This window comes from Hyla sarda, chromosome 2 (assembly GCF_029499605.1).
Source record: "Hyla sarda isolate aHylSar1 chromosome 2, aHylSar1.hap1, whole genome shotgun sequence".
NCBI classification, from domain to species: Eukaryota; Metazoa; Chordata; class Amphibia; order Anura; family Hylidae; genus Hyla; species Hyla sarda.
In genome coordinates this window covers 204167719-204186553 of record NC_079190.1, presented here as the reverse complement: position 1 = coordinate 204186553, position 18835 = coordinate 204167719, and the positions used below count along the sequence as shown (strand labels likewise).

Here is an 18835-nt window from a genome sequence, read left to right as displayed (position 1 = left end):
TTCTGCACAGGGGAATGCAACAAGCTTCCCCTGCCTGGTACCCTCCAGTGTGTCCAACCATTCGGCGTCAAACTTGAGATGCTGGATGATTGTGAACTGTGCCATTCAAATGAAGGGGATCAGTTCCAGCATCAGTTTCCCTCCAGTGCACGCCAGAGGGAAACTATGCCAGACGCCTGATATATGTGAACCCAGCCTAACACTGCTGTTCCCTTATTGTTGATGCATTTTTTTTATTTAGTCCAATGGGAAAAAAGTTGTCTGTTTTTGTCGAACATAGGAAAGTAAAACAAAAATTGTTGTGTTTCATAAGACACCACATTTTCTTACGATTCACATAAAATGATCACCCATAACATTAAAACAGCCTGATCTGATATTGTGTACATCCCCCTTATGCTGCAGCTCTCAGGATTGACTCATTGGCCCTGATTTACTATGAGCTGAGTGTTGTTTTCTTTGTGGGTTTTAATTCCCTACAATTTTTTTCCACATTATTTACTAAGGTTTTCCTACATTTTGCGGTTTTCCCTACATTTTGCTTTTTCTACACATGCTCTAAACTGTCGGGTTTTCCTCTACATTTTATGTAGAAACCTTAGTAAATATGTTGGGTTCTTGTGAAAATGTTGGGGCCATGCCCACTTTTCATGACTGCCAAGACCACTTTTTCTGAGGATCACACACCCCTTTTTTGGTTTTCTCAGTAAAATGGAGAGTTAGTCAGGTTTTTTTTCTTCTTTAATTTTGCCGCAAATTCTGGCGCAGACAGAATTTCTGGCGCACGAGCCAACAAAACATGTCGGGTTTACAATAGTAAATCAGGGCCATTGAGTTCTAGGCCTCACAATACTTATCATGGTATGGTATCTGTCACTGAGATGAGATGTGGGACATCCAATAATCAGATGTGTTTCTCCAGCACATCCCACAGATGCTTAAGTCATTTGAGATCTGGGGAATTTGGTGGCCAAGTCAACACCTTGAAATATTTGTCATGTTCCTTAAACCATTCCTGAACAATTTCTGCAGTGTGGCAGTGCATTATCCATCTTAGCCTCTACCATTATTAAACACTGTTTCTATATCCATATAATTGCCAAGATCTAAGATTTCCCAGCTGAACATTGCTCAGACCCTCACATTGCCTCCATCAGCTTGCCTTTTTTCATTTCTGTATCCTTGTGCCATCTTGTCTCCAGGTACATAATGTAAAAAAAAAATACTTTTTAAGACCAGGCTGTTTAAAAGGAAGACAACAATAAAAGGAAAGAAGGAGCCAATCAATAAGAATAAATAACTGATAAAAGTCTGAAGGGGTTGTTACTCACAATATTTATTTCTGTAAAGATGGATGAGATCCATGGCTTTAGGAGCTGTCATGTCTACCTTATTGATTGCCTTACACTCCATCTTAAAAGCCTGGGAGTTTTATTTATTACTATGTACTACATAATGATATTTCATTGTTCCATCCCTAACTCATTGCATTATGTATATCTATAAGCAAGCTCAGACCAGCCTATTTATAATATTTGCACCTTGCCACAATTGCAGTATTTACAACTCATAGAAGAGAAAAAGTATGGATACCTGAAGGCTTAAGAAAGTAGAAGTTTATTTTAGTTATAGTAAACTGCTAGACATTTTAAACTGCAGGCCAACTTTTTAAGAAAGTACATTCACCAAAAATGTTTAAACATGAATTTTAACTAAAGTTTGTGACTTTTGGGTGTGGATTCGAAAGAGAGGGTCACTGACATTTGAAAAAAGTCATGTCAAAACTTTTGCACAGTCTGGGTGCTTAGATCACCATTGATCGCTAGAATGAGCAGTGAGAAGCCCTCAGTCAAGTGCATTCCTCTCGCTGCAGGAGACTTGTTATAGCATCTTTATATACTTGCTATAGAATCTGTTCAATGCAAAAAGGGGAGAGACATGGGGAAAAGTGCTTAGCTGAGCTCTTAGAATATTCATCAGATCGGTGGGCATAGTGCTGCATATAGAGGAGTCAGGGGAGCTCTGCAAGCTGGCTCCCCACCTTCATTGCACACGGCAGCGCTATAGCAGTGAGGATATTGGAAGGGAAAACCTTTAATCCACAGGACAGAATTATGTAAGTGACCCATCATTGTAATGCTGTTCATATGCACTACAGTATAACCCAGTGTATTGGGTTTGGTGCAGGTGAACAGCCTGTCAGTTTCCTTTTAGCATTTTGTAATGACATTGCCTTAAAAAAATTAAAACACAGTTAAATCAAAGTAAACATTTTGTAACTTCTTAAAATATTTGTTTAAAAGAAAATGTATTTCAGATACCTGTAAACTATTTTTTCTTGCTGAAGCAGACATTTCTCACACTCTTGATATTTAGAAGTGTGCAATAGATTCCTGAAAGGAGCTGAAAATGACTGGTAAACAATGCTGCATTTGTGTACATTTTTCACATATTGGCAGATTTTTCATCATAACATTCCCTTCCTTCTACTTCAGTGAGTTTGATTTATTAAAGTTTATTGGACTGTTAATCCAAAGAATGGCAGAATGCTGAACTTACCAGACATATCTGACATTGCAATTCCACTGTATTATTAGTATAAGCAGATTCTTTCAGCTCTGAAAGGAAAAGTTTTGTGTCAGAATAATAGTTGTGTTTCATATTTTATAAACTGATATACATCTTGACAGATGCTTGTTTATTTTTTTCTTTATACCATGCAACTGTTTAGACATGTCATGTTAGCTATAGTCCTTATTGTATTTTTTCTAGCTCAGTTTAATTACTTGGAGACAACAGTGAAACAGCCACAGAGCTTAACTAGCATGGTATTTCCTAAACTGTAAGGATCGTTGGTGGCCCTAGCTGTCAAATTTCCGTTGTTAATAAATAGGATGTGATTAAATATCCTAGCATACTATTAATTCTTGTGGTATACATTTTGACATTAGCATCCTGAACTGTGGAAAATGTGGGTTTATTATCTATGTTCATTTAGATCCCCTGACCATCCAACATGAAAAGAAAATGATAATACCAAAGGCTAAATATACATTGACACTGTCCCCTAAACATTATATTATATTGTGCTCCATGAAATAGATCTTAACCCCTTAAAGACACGGCCCATTTTAGCCTTAAAGGAGACTCGAGGGTATGATGTAGCTATCATGTCTCCTCCCACAGAAGAGAAATGGAGGAGGCGTGGCGGCCGCATTGACAGTTATTGGGCATGGAGCAGAGTTTGCGGACACAGCCCATTTTAGCCTGTGTCCGCAAAGGGGTACTCCATCGCAAACATCTTATCCCCTATTCAAAGGATAAAGGATAAGATGTTAGATTGCGGGGTCCCGCCGCTGGGGACCCCCGCGATCTCTGTGGCCGGCAGTGGAGATTGCAGCTTCCGCGTTCAAAACGTCACATCACGCCCCCTCCATTCATGGCAATGAAAGGAGGCGTGACGGCCATGACGTAGCTATCACGTCTCTTCCCATAGAAGTGAATGGAGGAGGCGTGGAGGTGACAGTCATCGGGCACAGAGCAGAGTTTGCTCCGTGCGCCTAATGACGGGGTTCCGTGCCGGAAGTGGGTCCCCCGCGATCTATAATTTTTTTGCCTTATCTTTGGAGAGGGGATAAGATGTTTGTGACGGAGTACTCCTTTAACCCCTTAACGACTCAGACAATTTTATGTTTACGTTTTAGTTTTTTCCTTCTCGCCTTCAAAAAATCATAACTTTTATATTTTCATCCACAGACTAGTATGAGGGCTTGTTTTTTGCGCGACCAGTTGTCCGTTGTAATGCCATCACTCACTTTACCATAAAATGTATGGCGCAATCAAAAAAATACTATTTGTGTGGGGAAATTAAAAAGAAATCCGTAATTTTGCCAATTTTGGAAGGTTTTGTTTTCACTACATACAATTTACAGTAAAAATTACATGTGTTCTTTATTCTTTGGCTCAATACGATTAAAATTATACCATGATAACATACTTTTCTATTACTGTTGCGCTTTAAAAAAAAAAATTGCAAAATTGCCAAATTAGTACATTTAAGATCCCCCTATTTTGAAGACCTATAACTTTTTCATTTTTCCGTATAAGTGGCGGTATGTGGGCTCATTTTTTGATCTGTACTTTTTATTGATACCATATTTGCTTATATAAACTTTTAATACTTTTTAAAATATTTTTTTTGGAATAAAATGTTATAAAAAAGAAGCTATATTGGACTTTTTTTTTATGTTCATGCCGTTCCCCATACGGTTTCATTAACATTTTATTTTAATAGTTGGGATACCAAATATGTATATAAAATATTTTTATTTACACTTTTTGGGGGTGAAATAGGGAAAATGGGACAATTTGCGTTTTTATTGGAGTAGTTTTTTTTTTTATTTTTTGTAACTTTTTTTTAACTTTTAAAATTTTTTTTTTTACACTTTAATAGTCCCCATAGGGGACTATTTATAGCAATCATTCATTGCTAATACTGTTCAGTGCTATGCATAGGACATAGCAATGATCAGTATTATCGGTCGTCATCTGCTCTGATCTGCTCGATTGCAGACCAGAGCAGAAGACCTGTGGAAGGCAGCGGAGGTAGGTGAGGGGACCTCCTTTCTGCCATGCTGCTGCGGGCAATCCAGTCATCCATTTTAGTGTCCGCAATGCTGCAGATGCCGTGATCTGTATTGATCATGGCATCTGAGGGGCTAATGGCGGACATCCATGCGATCGCGGATGTCCGCCATTACGGGCGAGTCCCTGGCTGCTATCAGCAGCCAGGACCTGCCGCTCATGACGCTCGCGGTTATGCATAGGATGTAAATGTATGTCCTGGTGCTTTAATTACCAGCTCACCAGGATGTACATTTATGTCCTGCGTTTTTAGGAGGTTAAGGACCAAGCCAGTTTTTTGCATTTTTTTCTCTTCGCCTTCTAAGAGCCATAACTTTTATTTTTCCATCCACCCCCCCCCCCCCAAAAGCAAAGTGAATGTTCAGGGTACACTCACACGGGCAGGGGTTTACAGCGCGTATCCTGGGCCAAGTTTGAGCTGTGGCAGCTGAAACTCCCAGTGGGAAACTCGCTGTAAACCTCCGCCATAAGAATGTACCCTAAAAACACTACACTAAATAAAGGGTAAAAAAAAAACACTACATATACACCCCCTTACACTGTCCCTCCCCACCAAATAAAAATTAAATATGTCTCCTACGACACTGTTTCCAAAACGGAGCCTCCAGCTGTTGCAAAATAACTCCCAGTATTGCTGGATAGCCATTGCCTGTCCAGGCATGCTGGGAGTTTTGCAACAGCTGGAGGCACCCTGTTTCGGAAACACTTCCGTACAGTATTTTTGGTAGAGGTGGCAAGCGGGGTCCGTCCCTATGCAAATCCCTAATTTAGGCCTCAAATGCGCATGGCGCTCTCTCACTCCGGAGCCCTGTTGTATTTCAAGGCAACAGTTTAGGGACACATATGGGGTATTTCCATACTTGGGAAAATTGCGCTACAAATTATGGGGGGCTTTTTCTACTTTTACCCCTTATGAAAAAGTAAAGCTGGGATCTACAACGGGATGTTAGTGCAAAAAAATTATATTTTTTGCACTAACATGCTGATGTTGCCCCATACTTTTCATTGTCACAAGAGGTAAAAGGAAAAAAAGACCCCCAAAATTTGCTACGCAATTTCTCCTGAGTACGAAAATACCTCATATGTGGGTGTAAAGTGATCTGTGGGCGCACAACAAGGCTCAGGAGTGAGAGCGCACCATGTACATTTGAGGCCTAAATTGGTGATTTGCACGGGGTGGATGATAGTTACAGCGATTCTGACATAAATGCAAAAAAAAAAACACCCACATGTTACCCCATTATGGAAACTACACCCCTCATGGAACGTAACAAGGGGTACACCCCACAGGTGTTTGACAAATTTTTGTTAAAGTTTGACATGAAAATGAAAAATTAGATTTTTTTCACTAAAATGCTGGTGTCACTCCAAATTTTTCATTTTCACAAGGGGTAATAGGAAAAAAAAGACCAACAAAATGTGTAACACCATTTCTTCTGAGTATGAAAAAATCCCCATATGTGGATGTAAAGTGCTCTGCGGGCACACTACTGGGCTAAGAAGGAGCACCATTGGCCTTTTGGAGACAGTATTTGGCTGGAATTGAAGACCCCAATTTGGAAACTACACCCCTCACAGAATGTAATAAGGGTATGTCTATTTTCCTTACAAGCAGAGAGCTTCAAAGTTTTTCATGAAATTTTGGAATTTTTCACCAAAAAATTATGCAAGTATTGCTGAAAATTTACAATTATGTTAAAGTAGAATATGTCACGAAAAAACATTCTCGGGATCAAATTCATAAGTAAAAGCATCATAGAGTTATTAATGCTTAAAGTAACAGTGGTCATATTTGCAAAAAAAAAGTGCTCTGGTCCTTAAGGTCAAAAGGGGTTAAAAAAAAGGAGTAAAAAAAAAAATACAACTTTTTTTTTTAAACAAAATTATTATGATTAAAATGGCTCTATTCTGACCCCTATAACTTTTTCATTTGTTATGTATACTGGGCTTCATAAAGGCTCATTTTATGCACTGTACTCTGAAGTTTTTATCTGTAACTTTGTGTATATGTGACTTTTTGATCACTTTTTATTAAATTTTTGGGGTATGTGATGTGACCAAAAAGGAGCAATTTCAGATTTAGTTTTTTCTACGTTTATGCTGTTCACCGTACAGAATAATCAACATTATATTTTAATAGTTTGGACATTTATGCACGCGATGATACCAAATATATTTGTTTTAATTTTTTTTACACTTTTTTTTAAATGGTAAAAGGAGGGGATTTCAATTTCTGTAGGGCAACAGGCTTATTCATATTTTATTAAAACTTTTTTTTGCTAGCTTCACTTTTTTATGTCCTCATAGGGGACTTTACATAGCAATCCTTAGATTGCTATTACTGTTCATTGCTATGCATATGCATAGCACTAATCAGTAATATCTGTAGTCTATTGCTCTGGTCTGCTAGAAGGCAAACTAGAGCAACAGAGTGCCAGAGCCACCGGGAGGCAGGATAGGGGACCTTCGGCGGCTGTTCTGACTGTTTGAGCTACTGTGGGTGGTCTGATTTCACTGCGGGTGGTCTGATCAATCTCCCACAGCACTGCTTGTGCAGCAGATACCGTGATCAGTATTGATCACGGCATCTGAGAGTTAATGGCACTATTGCTGATGTCCTCCATTACTGGTGCGTCCCCTAGCTGATGAAAAATGTGTGTGGTAGTGCTCATCACTCCCCAGCTCGCAGCGTTCTTCATCCTGAAAGCCCTAATATAAGTCTATGGGGCTTTTCTTTGAAGCCGAGAAGTAAAGCATACTACTGATTGTGGTGAGTCACAGCACTGAAACTTTGGCTAATTAAAACCTTATACACATCTCTGTAACATGTCAAACAATTTTTGGAAAAAGCAGGAAAACTTTAGGAAAATTGTTGACTTGTCTAAAGCTTGACAACTCAGGTTGGATTTACAGACATTTTGGAGATTCTTCAGGAGCCTTGGTAGTGGGTTCAAATAAAAATTCTGGACAAAACAGCACAGCATGCTATGGTAACATGCCGAATACCATTCCAGAAACCAGTTGGATCCCACAATTTCGAATGGGTTTGTCGTATGGCATTTAATTTTTTTTTTTTTTTTTTTGCATCTCGGTCAATGAAGAAGAAATAAAGGGTGATATAGTTGACACTCATGTTTCACCCATTTATTTTCTCCCTTTGGGTAATGTTACACGGGAGCACAGCTGCGGATGCGCTGTTGGCAGTCACAGAGCAATGCAGAGCTCTTTGTGTCCACTTGTGACTGCTGGCGGGAAATCCGCAGCCACGAGCGGACACACAGACACACATCAGCTGGGTGGAATACACTGCGGAGGCACTCCCTTGTGACCCTGCCCTTTATCTGATTGTTTTCTATCTATGTCTATAGGAACAGATGCAATATCATAAAATGTTGCAGTATCTTGTAATACCTTTTTTATTGGACTAACAGAATTTTGTAGAGACAAGCTTTCAGGATTCCTCCTTTTAACAAGTCAAAGCAAATCTAAGCTCACAAGCAGAAGACACAGGTTACATCTCACAAATGTGCAGGGGTTAAGACAATAGGCAATAGGAACACAATGCTGTTCTCTAAATGCTGTTCTACAATGCTGTTCTATAATAAGAATTCAAACTTGTATAACATACTCAATTGCATATAACAGAATAAATGGACAGCAGTGTAAATAGGGTTAACTTTAGGTGGCTTTTCTGATATGTATAAAGATTTAACAGAGGTTAATAAATCATATTCACAGTCAGCATAACCCTGGGGTACATTTCCATGAATCCAAAAAAGATAAACTGTTTCACCTTCAGCTTCACTTAACAAAGCAACTATGATCCCTCTGGGTTAAAGGCTTATTAAAAGAAGAGTTGTTGTACAGATTGAAATCAGCACATTGCCTGATTGAAGTGGGGCGACTATAATCAGGCGTCAGCTCATTAATAGACAGTATAAGAGAAACCACACATTGTTCTGCAGGACTAAGCGCTAAATCATTTCTGTTACACAAGTTGGTTACAAATATGTTTGTTAATTCTAAGGCTCTGTTCACAATGTATTCAGAGACTATGTGTTTCATATAGCTTAGGAAAACTTACAGCAGTGGTCTCAAACGGTGACCCTCCAGATGTTGCAAAACTTCAACTCCCAGCATGCACCTTACTGGGGTAACACACTGTTATAAACCTCCTTCTTTGCTATCTCCTTACTACTGGGGTGACACACTGTAATAACCCTCCTCCTCATGTAATCCCCTTACTACTGGGAAGAAACACTGTAACAAATCTCCTTCTCATGTAATTACCTTACTATTTGACAGATTTTGCTGGCTTGGCAGGTGCTTGGGATGCTAGCTGGCTACTAACTTTCTTGCAGCGTGCAGAGCGGCACCCTCATCAAGCCTTTGATGAAAGGGGGTCAAGCTCAATATGCTGCACAGTATGTAAAATTGCACCAGATTTGGTGCAAATTTTGTCCCAGTTTAAGTCAACTTATAGTTCATCTAAAAGAAAGCCTAAAAATGGGACAGATTTATGAAACAACCTCATACAATTTTGATAAATTTAAGTTCTCCCCTTTAAAAATATGAGAGAGGCCTGTAATTTTCATTATAGTTATACCTCAACTATGAGCGACATAATGAGAAAAAAAATCCATAAAATCACATTGTCTTATTTTTAAAGAATTTAATTGCAATTTATGGTGGAAAATAAGTATTTGGTCAATAACACGTTCATCTTAATACTTTGTTATATACCCTTTGTTGGCAGAGGTCAAATGTTTTCTGTAAGTCTTCACAAGGTTTTCACACACTGTTGCTGGTATTTTGGCCCATTCCTCCATGCAGATCTCCTCTAGAGCAGTGATGTTTTGGGGCTGTCGCTGGGCAACACGGACTTTCAACTCGTTCCAAAAGTTTTCTATGGGGTTGAGATCTGGAGACTGGCTAGGCCACTCCAGGACCTTGAAATGCTTCTTACGAAGCCACTGCTTTGTTGCCTGTGCGGTGTGTTTGGGATCATTGTCATGATGAAAGACCCAGACACGTTTCATCTTCAGTGCCCTGGCTGATGGAAGGAAGTTTTCACTCAAAATCTCACGATACATGGCCCCATTCATTCTCTCCTTTACACGGATCAGTCGTCCTGGTCCCTTTGCTGTAAAAATGCCCCAAAGCATGATGTTTCCAGCCCCATGCTTCACAGTAGGTAAGGTGTTCTGCAGGTCGTTCACTAGGTCCCCCCGTATGGTTCTGGGATTTTTGCTCACCGTTCTTGTGATCATTTTAACACCAGGGAGATTATCAGTGGTCTTGTACTTCTTCCATTTTTTTAAAAATTGCTTTCAAAGTTGACTTCTTCACACCAAGCTGCTTGCCTATTGCAGATTCAGTCTTCCCAGCCTGGTGCAGGTCTACAATTTTGTTTCTGGTGTCCTTCAACAGCTCTTTGCTCTTGGAGTTTGGAGTGTGACTGTTTGTTCTCTTACAGAAGAAGTTACAGGTCTGTGAGAGCCAGAAATCTTGCTTGTTTGTAGGTGACCAAATACTTATTTTCCACCATAATTTGTAAATGAATTCTTTAAAAATCAGATAATGTGATTTTATGAATTTTTTTCTCTGTATGTCTCTCATAGTTGAGTTATACCTATGATGAAAATTACAGGCCTCTCTCATCTTTTTTTAAGTGGGAGAACTTGCACAATTGGTGGCTGACTAAATACTTTGTTGCCCCTCTGTATATTGGTATTGGACACTAATTTGGAGTCACAATGAGCAGTGAGGAAATGGTAGGGTAAAAGACACCATGCTGAGATACTGGATATATTGTACTGCGAAATCGAGAAGACTGCTAGGCCATGTGTAGGATGCATATGGATGTGCTGACACACCACATAGGCATAGGGTATACTGGTATACCATGCATTGTATTATATATACTTAGCATTACTGTAATTATCAAGTCCCTGATACATGAATGACTGAAAATATAGCTTATGCAATGAACCTGAAATAATAGAAATATTGGAAAAATTCTAGATTCTATTGAAATTGACTTTGAAAATAGCAATTTCCCACAAAAATCCATATTTATTGCCTTTAGATTTATAGACCAGGTTACATAAAAGTCAGTGTAAAGGGGGCAGTTACGGTATTCGAGCACATTGCTGTTAACATTTTATTTAAACATCCGTAATGAAAACATCCAGCATAGTTTCATTACTCAGTTATAGAAACTATTATAAAATAAAACTACAGAAACTTAACAGGCCGGTGTGTGGTCATTAAAATTATATTGTTATTATCTTACACTTTTATTTTTACAGCTCTCTGTTCATGACCTCTTCCCTTCTGTCCCCTGCCCTTGTTATTATATTAAATGTGATAAGCCGTCTGCATTCTGAATGATGGTACAGCCATTGTGTTTAAGGCTTTGGAAACCTCACCAAATTTTTATTTATCTTGTTAAACCTCTTAAGATTTCATCCATGTAGTTGCTCCTTTTATACATGTAGTCATGCTGAATATCATTTTCTCAATATTCCATCTGAGATCATTTTAGTTACAGTTTGTACAGTGACTTATCTATGGATGATATATGGTTGAATTATTTAACCTTGAGAATTATATAAACAATGGAAAAAATGAACAATATAGTAGAACAGAAATGCGTCAATAGGAAGAAACTGTTATTCATGAAAAATAATGGAAATTGTATGCAATAAATGTTATGGCAAGTTAAAAGGATATGCAGGGCTAGTTTGGGAAATGATATGTCTCAAAAACAAAAAAATAATAAGCATTACTCTTCAAATACACTAAAAACTATCATATATAGTAAAACATAGAAAAAGTTTAACATTTCTGAATAGTTAGCCTGTTTGGTGTGAAAACAGTCAAAATATAGTACTTTTAGTTATTAATTGGTTCATATATAACATAGTAGGCAGGCTGGTGGCCGATTTTCTGTTGTGCACTTGTGGTTTCATTACTTTTCTAAAAGAGGTGTTTAAAAGTAACAACTACAGCCATAGTTCTCACAGAATAGGCTAGGTTTGCATGGTCATTTGCATCTGACCCGTTAAGGGTCTGATCAGCTCTTTTTTTTGTTGTTGAGCTAATTGGACCCTGAAACGGGTCGGATGCATACGGCTACTGCCGGGTCATGATGGACCCCATTCACTTACATAGGTTCCGTCAGTGACCCAGTAATTTTACAGGATTTTAGCTGAGAAAAAAATAGAGCTTGCAACGGCAATGTGAACGAGGTCATAGCCAGGCACAGTGCCCCATAATGGTTACAGCTTAAGGCTCCCATATTACTGTCACAGTGCCCCATAAAAATGATAGCTTAGTGCCCCATAGCAGATTCTGAGAGCAAAACAGGTAAGGCCTAGGGTTAAAAAAAAAAACTCACAAGTACATTGGCACCATGATGGATAGCTTTGCTTTGGAAAATGATTTACTATCCTGAAATTTGTTTTCACTTGATTTTACAGACATCTTCTATGCAATGGACTTATGAGATCAATGGACTTCCTCCAAAAGACAATCTGCCTTCAAATGTCTCTCCTAAAGTACATTCAATGGGTGTCAGAAGACCAGTGTCTTATCAAAAACGTAACTTTCTACATGAAAATGTGAAGCTTACAACAACAGCAGTGTCCTCCCCAGTTAAAGGAGCATCTTTAATGTTTAGGAACAAAGTAAATTCTTTGTAAACATGTTATTTTTATGTTTATTTTTAAGATATATTTCACAACCCATTAAAAACAATACAATTTCTATTTGTGTTTTCTGTGTCACTTATTTTAAGACCTTTGAGTAACGTTAGATTTTAAAAAAAATATGTATAATGTAACTCAACGTATAAAATTATATTGACTAGTGGCTAACATGTAAAGACAGCATAAAATATAACACAAAACAATAATTCTCATATTCATACTGGTTTTTAACTTCATATTTGGGAATCTCCTTGAGTCACCTAAGGAATCTTTAGTATCAGCATTGTAATTCTGAGGTGTGTTAGTTCATTTAGGCATGTACCGTATATACTCGAGTATAGGCCGAGTTTTTCAGCACGATTTTTCGTGCTGAAAACACCCCCCTCGGCTTATACTCGAGTGAACTCCCCCACCCGCAGTGGTCTTCAACCTGCGGACCTCCAGAGGTTTCAAAACTACAACTCCCAGCAAGCCCGGGCAGCCATCGGCTGTCCGGGCTTGCTGGGAGTTGTAGTTTTGAAACCTCCGGAGGTCCGCAGGTTGAAGACCACTGCGGCCTTCAACATCATCCAGCCCCCTCTCACCCCCTTTAGTTCTGAGTACTCACCTCCGCTCGGCGCTGGTCCGGTCCTGCAGGGCTGTCCGGTGAGGAGGTGGTCCGGTGAGGAGGTGGTCCGGGCTGCTATCTTCACCGGGGAGGCCTCTTCTAAGCGCTTCGGGCCCGGCCTCAGAATAGTCACGTTGCCTTGACAACGACGCAGATACGTCGCTGTCAAGGCAACGGCTCTATTCCGGGCCGGAAGCGCGGAGAAGAGGCGCCCCCGGTGAAGATAGCAGCCCGGACCACCTCCTCACCGGACCACCTCCTCACCGGACAGCCCTGCAGGACCGGACCAGCGCCGAGCGGAGGTGAGTACTCAGAACTAAAGGGGGTGAGAGGGGGCTGGATGATGTTGAAGGCCGCAGTGGTCTTCAACCTGCGGACCTCCGGAGGTTTCAAAACTACAACTCCCAGCAAGCCCGGACAGCCGATGGCTGCCCGGGCTTGCTGGGAGTTGTAGTTTTGAAACCTCTGGAGGTCCGCATGTTGAAGGCCGCAGTGGTCTTCAACCTGCGGACCTCCGGAGGTTTCAAAACTACAACTCCCAGCAAGCCCGGACAGCCGATGGCTGCCCGGGCTTGCTGGGAGTTGTAGTTTTGAAACCTCTGGAGGTCCGCATGTTGAAGGCCGCAGTGGTCTTCAACCTGCGGACCTCCGGAGGTTTCAAAACTACAACTCCCAGCAAGCCCGGACAGCCGATGGCTGCCCGGGCTTGCTGGGAGTTGTAGTTTTGAAACCTCTGGAGGTCCGCAGGTTGAAGACCACTGAGGGCGAATGATGAGAAGAGGATGATGAAGGGGGGGGGGGGTGTGGGGATGATGAAGGGGGGTGGGGATGATGAAGGGGGGGGGGTGTGGGATGATTACAAGGGGATGATGAAGGGGGGATGTGTGGGATGATAAGGGGATGTGTGGGATGATGACAAGGGGATGATGAAGGGGGGATGTGTGGGATGATGACAAGGGGATGATGAAGGGGGGATGTGTGGGATAAGGGGATGTGTGGGATGATGACAAGGGGATGATGAAGGGGGGATGTGTGGGATGATGACAAGGGGATGATGAAGGGGGGATGTGTGGGATGATAAGGGGATGTGTGGGATGATGACAAGGGGATGATGAAGGGGGGATGTGTGGGATGATGACAAGGGGATGATGAGGATGTTAATGACGGGTCTGGATGATGACAGGGGGGGATGAGGTATTTCCCACCCTAGGCTTATACTCGAGTCAATAACTTTTCCTGGGATTTTGGGTTGAAATTAGGGGTCTCGGCTTATACTCGGGTCGGCTTATACTCGAGTATATACGGTATATAACCTGTGAAATAATGTACCTAGAAGCGCACATAATGTGACATTGTTACTCTGATTTTGTGAAAATCCTAGGAAAACAATATAAAATAGAAAGCCCTTTTTTTTTTATTATTATTATTATAAGGGACCCATGGAAACCTTTTTTTTTTTTTTTTTTTTAGATCTGGAGGAAATTACCCTTGTCAAAAAAAGTAGACAATAACCCCAACATAGCATGAACAGAGGCAAACCTGTACAGATGCAGATACAACTTTTAATGCTTTTATTTGTTGAAAAGTTTGTCTATCTGATACCAAAGTATCTTGCATGAGGTGTAGATCAGCATTGTGCAAAGGAACTGCAGAATCGTAAGAGGCAGTAACTAGGGAATGCTCATACTGAAAACACCCTGATTAATATCTGGGTAAATGGTTGGGGGAGGTCGGCATTTTGTCTTGCAGTTGCAAGGTTGCATGTAACCTTGTAAGATGATGTTAACATATACCTGGAATCTTTGACTCTCTAGATGAAACTACATACCCCTTTATAGAAACATTGATGTGATGGGAATGGTTTCCCCAAAATACATGTATTTACAATGTTATCTGCATGTATTACACATGGAGCATCTTTATCTAGGTCTGCTTCATTTAAATTGACTGAACATTTGCCTATCCTATTTGTAGGTAATAGAATTATAGCTACAATTATTTCCTTCTGCCAGTAGTGTAGCTTCAAGGTGGACAAAGAGATTGGTGGTTCCAGGCCAATATGGTGGGGCTCATTCAAGGGTGGGATCTAGCTGATTCTCCTTGGTCAAGCTGACTACCTGTTTGAATCACTGCCGATTCACCTGAACCAATGAGAATCAGCTCTTCTATCTACTGCTTAATGTATCTCCTCACTGTGGCTACTGCTGCTAACCTCACTCCTGTTCATTGGAAGGGGAGATAATGTACAAGATGCAACTGGGCTGTTTCCTCCCAACACTGGTTCTGTTGTGGAAGCTGCCATAATATTGTGGAGTACTGGAATAAAGGCTACCAGCAACCTGTCTTCCCTGTTGCATCCAATGGCAAGAGAGCATAGAAGGCAATGGTAAAAATGTAATTGTGTGAGACAGGTTGGAGGTTGAAGTAATGAACATTCTCTGCAGTGATTTACAGTCTGTTTATGCTTCCCTAGCATTTTTTGTGCCTCACATTTACTGTTGACCCCTTCATATAATCTGCTTTACATTTCCTGATGCTCCCTTCACAGAAAGTTCCTCCGTTACGCCCCCTTCACAGAAAGTTCCTCTGTTACGCCCCCTCCCATAGAATTGCATTGAAGTGTCGGGGCGTGACGTCACGCGGGGGCGGAGTCATGACATCCCGATACTCCGGCCCCGTGGTTGTAAGGCTTCAGACTCTAACACTAATAGTGTCTTTTCCAGTTCCAGGGTGTTATTACTACATTAGAAGAAAATGCTTCATTTTTACCAAGAACAGTAAATATATTTGAAAAAGGTTTTAATTGTGTCTCCTATTAATTTTTGAGATTTCTGAGGAATAAATATGTCTTTAAAAAATACTCTATATTCTGACTTTTTGACATTTTCCTTGGCCTGCTCAGATGTTATATTTTTAAAACTTTCCCATTTTGTTTATCTCTGCACCACATTTTACATACAGCTGACTAGGAACAACCAACATCCTTTGTCACACTGTTTCATGCCCGTCTAGCAGGAATTGTATAATTGACATTGCTCTCTTTGGGGACAATGTTTTCTATAGAATAGCCAAGTACCATAGCTGTGATATCGCCTTTTTAACTGCAGAAGATTTTACAATATTTGACTTGTGTAGGTATTTGTTTTGCAATTTGCTTCCATAGTTGTCCCTTAACAATGAGTGATTTTGTAATTTTTTTCTCTCGTCATCCTAGGAAAACATATGCCAATATTAATGCAATTTACTTTTATTTCAAGGACGTCACGCTCCTCCCATAGACATGCATGGATGAGGCATGGCATGACATCACGTATCCTGCTGTCCAAACCCAGCATTCTTAATATCCTGTTTAGAATGCCGAGTGCGGCACGGGTGCTGCACGAAGATCGTAGGGGGTCCCAGCGGTGAGACCCCAGCGATCAGATATCTAATCTTCTGTTCTTTGGATAGGGGAAAAGATGTCTGTGAGCAGAATACCCTTTTAATATGTGGTAGAAAAGACTGAGCACTCATTCTTTACTACCACATATTAACTCTCTAGATCCACTTGATTGTATCATCTCTCCCTAGATCCACTAGATTGTATTATCTACAGTACCTCTCATTATCTAGATGTTTCATAAAGACAGAATGTTCAGCTCTTAGACAAATATTTCACTTTTTGTGATTTGTGTATTTGCTACAAAGTAACAAGTGTAAAAATATGTCTTCTGGTCATAGTTCTCAAGCATGTAGCTTCTTAATCTATTTGATGACTGGTACATGTTTAGTACAAACATATTTTGATATAATTTTTTTCTAAAGGTTGGATGTATAATTTATTACAGTAAATACTGAATATCCCATGGTGTCACTAATTGTGTGAACCACCTAAAATCATGTTCCAGCTACTTTGCTGTGGACCAACCACTAACCATAATAGCTAATATAGGGCCAGGGAAAGGGTAACAGCTTGAAATAGTTCAGTTATTTAAAATGTCCTTGCAGGTCTAGCAGGTACTGATTGCTGTCCAATCTCAAGCTCCTCATGGTAGATGGTTGAACACAGCAGGCTTCACTTTTGTTTTGTGACAAGCATACATACATCAAAAAGGCTGCCAGCTTTAAATGATTTAAGAAAATCTAATGAAAAAGAAATTTAGGAAGCCACTTTATGAACCCTGTGCACGCACCATTTCCAGGCTGAGCAGGTATTTCTTAGGATTATAATCAGAGGGTGACTGTGGATCTCACAAATCCTTCAGCTAGGAGCTATAGTTACTGGAGCAAGTGCTGTATACATTCTCAAAAATGTATTTTCTTTGCCACCCAATTTGGTTCATTTTTACAAAGGTTACAGGAAAAAGTGATTGTAGATAATAGGGATGAATTACAATATTCACATCAATATCATTAACATGTCTGTATTCTTGCCCTTACAAATATTTGGGTACTGATTATATAACTAATACATGAACCCATGTTCTGTTCATTCTTGAGGGCTTGCCTTAGACCACAGACTTTTGATATGCAGTTCTAAAAACATTTTCATATATAGTACAATGGACTAGAGTCAAGTACTGTAACACACAAGGGTCAATAGGAAATGCGAGGTGCTTTGTATATCTTTTGTCGGGTTGTGCGACCAAATTTGTGTCGCATGGGCTATGCGACACAAATTTGGTCGCACAACCCGACCAAAAAAGTAGGGTTGACATTAGTAAATGAGGGCTTATATATTCTTTAACCCCTTAACGACGCAGGACGTATATTTACGCCCTGCGCCGGCTCCCGCGATATGAAGCGGGATCGCGCCGTGATCCAGCATCATATCGCGTCGGTCCTGGCGCTCATCAATGGCCGCGACCCGCGGCTAATACCACACATCGCCGATCGCGGTGATGTGCGGTATTAACCCTTTAGAATGCCGCACATCGACCGCCGCTTCGAAAGTGAAAGTGACCAGGCTGCTCAGTCGGGCTGTTTTGGGACCGCCACGGTGAAATCGCGGCGTCCCGAACAGCTGACCGGACACCGGGAGGGCCCTTACCTGCCTCCTCGGTGTCCGATCGGCGAATGACTGCTCCGTGCCTGAGATCCAGGCAGGAGCAGTCAAGCGCCGATAACACTGCAAAAAAAATGTAAAAAAAAAAAGTGTTAATAAAGGTCATTTAACCCCTTCCCTAATAAAAGTTTGAATCACCCCCCTTTTCCCATAAAAAAAAAAAACAGTGTAAAAAAAAAAATAAACATATGTGGTATCGCCGCGTGTGTAAATGTTCGAACTATAAAAATATATCATTAATTAAACCGCACGGTCAATGGCGTACGCGCAAAAAAATTCCAAAGTCCAAAAAAGCGTATTTTGGTCACTTTTTATACCATTAAAAAATGAATAAAAAGTGATCAAAAGGTCCGATCAAAACAAAAATCATACCGATAAAAACTTCAGATCACGGCGCAAAAAATGAGTCCTCATACCGCCCCGTACGTGGAAAAATAAAAAAGTTATAGGGGTCAGAAGATGACATTTTTAAACGTATAAATTTTCCTGCATGTAGTTATGATTTTTTTCCAGAAGTGCGACAAAATCCAACCTATATAAGTAGGGTATCATTTTAACCATATGGACCTACAGAATAATGATAATGTGTAATTTTTACCGAAATATGCACTGCGTAGAAACGGAAGCCCACAAAAGTTACAAAATGGCGTTTTTTTTTTCGATTTTGTTGCACAATGATTTTTTTTTCCCTTTCGCCGTGCATTTTTGGGTAAAATGACTAATTTCACTGCAAAGTAGAATTGGCGACGCAAAAAATAAGCCATAATATGGATTTTTAGGTGGAAAATTGAAAGGGTTATGATTTTTAAAAGGTAAGGAGGAAAAAAC

At 40.2% G+C, this 18835-nt stretch overlaps 1 protein-coding gene across 4 annotated transcripts in view; it reads left to right on the top strand.

The window, feature by feature from the left end:
* CFAP47 (cilia and flagella associated protein 47) overlaps positions 1 to 12414 on the top strand; it is a 548331-nt gene extending 535917 nt beyond the window's left edge. For all 4 annotated transcript variants that reach the window (XM_056556158.1, XM_056556159.1, XM_056556156.1 and 1 more), the window contains exon 65: positions 12129 to 12414. In XM_056556158.1, coding sequence (XP_056412133.1) covers positions 12129 to 12350 — 222 coding nt within the window. In that variant the 3' untranslated portion in view covers positions 12351 to 12414. The remainder of the gene's footprint in view (positions 1 to 12128) is intronic.
* Positions 12415 to 18835: the final 6421 nt, after the last annotated feature.